Source organism: Spinacia oleracea, chromosome 5 (assembly GCF_020520425.1).
Source record: "Spinacia oleracea cultivar Varoflay chromosome 5, BTI_SOV_V1, whole genome shotgun sequence".
Classification (NCBI taxonomy): Eukaryota; Viridiplantae; Streptophyta; class Magnoliopsida; order Caryophyllales; family Amaranthaceae; genus Spinacia; species Spinacia oleracea.
In genome coordinates, this window is record NC_079491.1 from 15,619,113 (window position 1) to 15,625,112 (window position 6,000).

Below are 6,000 nucleotides of genomic sequence, written 5' to 3' on the forward strand. Positions count from 1 at the left end.
AATCTCCGTGGGAGGCACCATTTTCTTCAAATAGGATAAGCTATAACTAATTACAACTATTTGATGGTTCGCAGACCATATTTGAATTGAAAAATAACTTTGGTACTTTAGACCAATTACATTCAAATTAATGGTACGCAGACCATATTTTCTATCCTATTTGGGCCATACTAGTCACTTCATAACCTGCAAAACAGTACATATACAATATATACCATTCACCCATTCATTATCATGAATGGCCCACATAGCTGGTTAGTAAAACACATTATGCATCACGTAAACATTTGCAGCAATTAATCAAGGGCACCAATAATCTACCAATTATTCAGTCCTTATTAATTCTAATCAAGTTGTTTTAACCTTAAGGATTTGTAGACCTAATCAAGAGTTTATGACTAAAAAGCGCTCCCACTTAAACCAATAAATTCATATGCTTTACCAATTTTAAACATAAAAATGTATTTCTAGTCTAACCGGAAACATACAAATTTAATTAAAATTTAAAGCTCATATAAATTTATAATTGAATCCAAAAAGTTTAATTTAATTTCAGTCGCATTTAAATTAATTCATGATTTTAATTTTAGTAAAATAATTAGAATAAATAACATTTATTATAATTATAATATTCAAAATTAAAATCCAAGAAAATAATTTAAATTATTAATTTTAAAATTAATTAAAATTACGTGAACTGAAATTTTCAAATTAAACATTCAGAACGATCTAATCGTAACGCAAACACCCTACGCGTTGCATGCCCATGGGCCGCACGCACACAGCCATTGTTGGCCATGTGCGCGCAGCCCATGCGCTCGTCGCATAGCTGCTGCATCCCTATCGCAAGCCTCCGCACGCATTGGTGCTCGCTGCGCGCGCCAGCGCTCATCGCACGCGGGCTATCGCTCGCAGTGCGCGCGCGACATCGCTCGCTGGGCGCGCGACATCGCTCGCTGGGCGCGCGACATCGCTCGCTGGGCGGGCGACATCGCTCGCTGTGCGCGCGAGCAATGCTAGGCGCAGCGCTCGTGGCACGCGAGCTTGCGCTCGCTGCGCGCGAGGCTGCGCGCTCTTGTGCGAGGCAGCGTGCGTTGTGGCGCAGCTCGCTTGCTGCCCACACGCGACTGCCTTGGCTCGCCCTACGCCCATGCCCATTCGTCCATTGGTCGTGGCATACGACACAAGGCAGGGCTGCTGCCTTGTGCTCGTGCACTACGCCCTTGCTCATTGCATTCGTGCCGCACGGGCGACGAGCTCCCTTGCTCGTCGTCGCATGCCCGCATTATACAACACCCCTTAAGGGTAACACGAAGCGTCCATTGCTTCGTGCGTGCAAGTTATATGAACGAATCGCATAAAAATTTAAAATTTATATTTAAAATTAATGACAAATTAATAAATAATATTAATTTCATAATTTTAGGGCGAAAAAATCGAAAATTTATTATCCAATTGATTTCCGATTGTTATGGATTCAAGTCTAGGTCATAAAAATTTAAAATTTATCGTAAATTTACAATTTTTATGGTGGTTTTTAATCATAGGTTTCTAATTAAATTACAATTAATTATGAAAATCAAATTAATTCTAAATTATTCTAATTTTCAACAAATTAATCATAATTAATAATTAGATTGCATAATTAACAAGACTAGGCATTCAAACTTGTTAAACATATGCAGTAGGTCAATCAAAAATTCAAGATTTATCAACAAGAATCGCAAATATTTAATTTAACATCTTAAATTTACGAAATTTTGCATTCGAAAAACTAAAACCTTCGAAAAGTCATAGTTAGGCTTCGAATTTGAGAATTCTGGGTTCGGCAGAAAAATACTATTTTTGTCAAAATTTTAGAATGCCTTTTACATGCGGAATTGACACAAAAATCACTCAATTCGGATGAGTAACGAAGAAACTGCCGAAAAACTGCGTACGTATAATTAAATAAACGCAATTTGCAATTAATTAACAATTACGAAAATTAATCACCCCTTTTAATTCTTGCAAATTTGTAATATTTAACCATGTTCATGCAATTTAGATTATGAAAATAATAAGGGGCTCGTGATACCACTGTTAGGTTATGATACATATGACAATTCATAAATCATGCGGAAAAACCATAAACCCAGGAAAACATATTATTTACACATAATCATTTAGCATAGATTAGATGCATACTCTTTGTTGCGTGCCTTCCCTAGCTGCGCCCGAACCGAACAAGAACAAGTCTTTAGGACTCCAAGTGTCGTCCCTCCGTAGATAGTCCACAGCACGTCCGGATCCGCCTTAAGATTGACCAACTAGAATCGCCCTTAAGGTACTATTATTTTCGGCACTTTATAGGCAAATGTGTGACTGAATTTTTCTCTCAAAAACTCACTTTGAATACTTTGAAACTTGTGTTATAAATTGTGAGCCCTAGCCTCATATTTATAGCGGTATGGAAAGGGAATCGAAATCCTATTCAGATACAAATTAATCAAACCTAGAATCCTACAAGAACTCTAATTTAATTAATTTATCAAATAGAATTTAGGAATTTAATCATTAACCGAACTCTGCATGTTTTAGGAAACGTGCACGAACACAAACACTTGCACACACACGCACGGCAGCCACGATGGGCCCTATGCGTGCGCGCGAGCAGCAACCCACTCAGCGCCCGCGCGCGCTGCGCGTGCTGTGCGCGCTGCGCGCTGCGCGCAGCCTGCTGGGCCTGGCCTTGCGCTGGGCCTGGCGTGGCTGTTTGTGCGGCGCGCTTGGCTTGCTGGGCGATGGCCTGGCTTCGTGCTGGGCCTCGTCCGGCAGGCCTCGTCCGATGCTTATTCGTACGATGCGCTTCCGATTAAATTTTCCGATTCCGGAATTCATTTCCGATACGAACAATATTTAATATTTCCGATTCCGGAATTAATTTCCGTTTCGAACAAATATTTAATATTTCCGTTTCCGGAATTATTTTCCGATTCCGGTAATATTTCCGATTCTGACAATATTTCCGTTTCCGGCAATATTTCCGATTCTGGCAATATTTCCATTTCCGATAATATTTTCCGACACGTACCATGTTTCCGTTTCCGGCAACATCTACGACTTGGATAATATTTATATTTCCGATACGATCCATATTTCCGTTTCCGGCAATATCATCGTTTCCGGAGTATTCATTCCTTGCCTGTGACGATCTTAGCTCCCACTGAAACCAAGATCCGTCGGTTCCGAATATTCATAGATGGAGTATTTAATGCTATTAAATACTTGATCCGTTTACGTACTATTTGTGTGACCCTACGGGTTCAGTCAAGAGTAAGCTGTGGATTAATATCATTAATTCCACTTGAACTAAAGCGGCCTCTAGCTAGGCATTCAGCTCACTTGATCTCACTGAATTATTAACTTGTTAATTAATACTGAACCGCATTTATTAGACTTAACATAGAATGCATACTTGGACCAAGGGCATTATTTCCTTCAGGGATTTCATTGTTGAGGAGGAGGAGTTGGCAAGTATGGGGGATGACATCCATGATATGTCATTTGAGGACTGTCTAGATGGGAGCTCAAAAAGGGACAAGAATTACAAGAATGGGAAGGTATATGTTGAGCAGCCCTATGGTTCTATTAAGCTTGAACCATGGTTGATATTTACAGATAGGGAGGCCTTTCTGGATGTCCTAAGAGACTACTGCATACAGGAGGGGTTTGGGTTGAGTGTTGAGAAGGCAGACAGTAGAAGATACACTGCTGTTTGTGCAGTGGAGGGTTGTGATTGGAGGATACATGCCTCAAAATGGTGGATAAGTTTAGTTGGGCAATCAAATCATTGACTGGGGAGCACAGACAGTGTGGTAGGCTTGAGGTTAACCCCATAGTGACCACCAAATGGTTGGTGGGGAAGTTGTTGCCAGAGATTGAGGCAAACTTAGATATCCTTGTCTTAACATTGAAGAAGATGACTCAACAGAAGTATAGGATACAAGTAAAAACAAGGCTGTTCTACAAGGTTAAAGCATTGGCTAAGGAGGTTATTAATGGGATTTTTAGTGAGTCCTATGCACTGCTACCTAGGTATGCAGAGATGATAAAGGAGACTAACCCTGAGTGTTATGCACTGATCACATGGCATAGTGATCATGGGGATGTGCAACCAAAGTTCAAGGCTTGCTTTTTTTCCTTTGGTGCACAAGTAAAGGGATTTCTTAAGGGGTGTAGGCCAATAATAGGAATTGATGGAGCCCACCTTAGTGGGTTTTTCAAGGGGATTCTTCTGTCAGCCTTGGGGATTGATGGCAACAATGAGATCTTCTTGTTGGCTTATGGGGTTGTTGACACTGAAAGTCAAGAGAGCTGGAACTATTTTATGAGGAACCTCAGGGCACTGTTTGAGAGAGAAGGCTGCAGCAGGGATGACTGGACATTCATCAGTGACAGAATGAGGGTAAGATCTTACCTTTTATCTCTTATTCATGTTTCTATAATTCACCAAATACCCCTAAGTTTAAAGTTATTTCACCAAATACCCCTGAGTTTAAAGTTATTTCATCAAATACCCCTTAGTTTAAAGTTATTTCACCAAATACCCCTAAGTTTAAATAACTTCAGTACATTGTTTCATCAAATACCCTTCACTCTAAATGTTTACTTTGCCTTGCCTTGTAATTTCAGGGGGTGGATTTAGCTGTTCATGAAAACTTCCCAAGGGCTACTAGAAGGTGTTGTGCTCAGCATCTGTACATGAATTGCAAGAATGGAGGTTGGAGTGGAGAACTTTTCCACAAGCTCTTCTGGATAGCTGCAAATGCCTACAACCCCTATGTTTATAACAAGGCAATAGAGAAGATCACTGAGTTTGATCCAAATGCAACAAAGTACCTGGACACATGTACTGAGCAGTGGTCAAGACATCAGTTTGATCCACTAGTGTGTTGTGATCATAACACAACTAATTATGTGGAATCATTCAATGCTCTCACCAAGCCATACAGGGATTTACCTTTGTTGTCACTATTTGAAGGTAAAGTCTTCTATTTTACTTCTCATTTGCTATTTCTGTCAAAGTTTCAGTGACTGTTCTTATATTAACTTCTTATGTGTTTATTTGCAGCCATAAGGGAGTGGGCCATGGAGAGAATTGGGGTCAGGTTTGATAAGGCAGCAAACATGGAGCCTAACCACTTAACAGACTATGCCAAACATGAAATGGAGTTGAGAAGTGCTGAATCCAGATTTCGTTACTCTACTGCATGTGGTGGTGGGGAGCTTGAGGTGAAGGATGGCAATGTGAAGTTCCCAGTCAAGCTACACAACAGAACCTGTGGGTGTGGAGTATGGCAGGTGTCAGGTATGCCCTGCAAACATGGCTTAAGGGTCATCTACAACCAGAGACTTGACCCTGTGGACTTTGTTTCCACTTATTTCAAGGGTGCTGCTTATAAACAGGCATATGCAGAGCATATGCACCCAATGGCTGACCCTACTCAGTGGCCTGGATCCACACTGCCCACCATTAAACCTCCTGGGATCAAGAGGAGTGCTGGAAGACCACAAAAAAAGAGAAGGAGGGGTGCCATGGAAGCTAGAAAGAGGAAGAGGAACACTTCAGTTAAGTGCAGCAAATGCAAGGAAATGGACCACAATGCAAGGACCTGCAAGTCTGGTGCAGGCACTTCCAAGGCACCACCAAAACAGAGAGCTGCAACAAATAAGAGGAAAACAACCTCTGATGGTGCAAGCACTTCCAAGGCAGCACCAAAGGGCAAGAAATCCAAGCAAGCTTGAGGGGGGAAATCATCTGTTAGCACATAAGATTTTTTGGGTAGTTTTTTGCACAAATGTTTTGATCTTGCAAATATTGAATGTTTTGTAATGTAAGTTGGTGCAAAGTTTTGTAGTTGAAGCTAAGAACAACATTAAAGTTAGTTGGTGCAATGATTTGTACTTGAAGTTAAACAGAATTGCTTCCCATTTAGGTATTTTGTGCATATTTTGCAA

The 6,000-nt window shown here is 40.7% G+C and overlaps 1 protein-coding gene across 1 annotated transcript; it reads left to right on the plus strand.

The window, feature by feature from the left end:
• The first annotated feature begins 3,518 nt into the window (after positions 1–3,518).
• LOC110784567 (uncharacterized) lies at positions 3,519–5,787 on the plus strand. The gene is made up of 4 exons (XM_021989025.2): positions 3,519–3,755; positions 3,854–4,447; positions 4,675–5,023; positions 5,114–5,787. The coding sequence occupies exons 1-4, from the start codon at positions 3,519–3,521 to the stop codon at positions 5,785–5,787; spliced, it is 1,854 nt and encodes a 617-aa protein (XP_021844717.2).
• The last annotated feature ends 213 nt before the right edge of the window (positions 5,788–6,000 follow it).

Excerpts from the sequence above, each read along its gene's own strand:
- LOC110784567 (XM_021989025.2), top strand. The coding sequence starts at position 3,519 with ATGGGGGATGACATCCATGATATGTCATTTGAGGACTGTCTAGATGGG. Across the intron at positions 3,756-3,853 it reads ACAGTAGAAGATACACTGCT|TGTGGTAGGCTTGAGGTTAA; the intron begins GTTTGTGCAGTG and ends GAGCACAGACAG. Across the intron at positions 5,024-5,113 it reads TTTGTTGTCACTATTTGAAG|CCATAAGGGAGTGGGCCATG; the intron begins GTAAAGTCTTCT and ends GTTTATTTGCAG.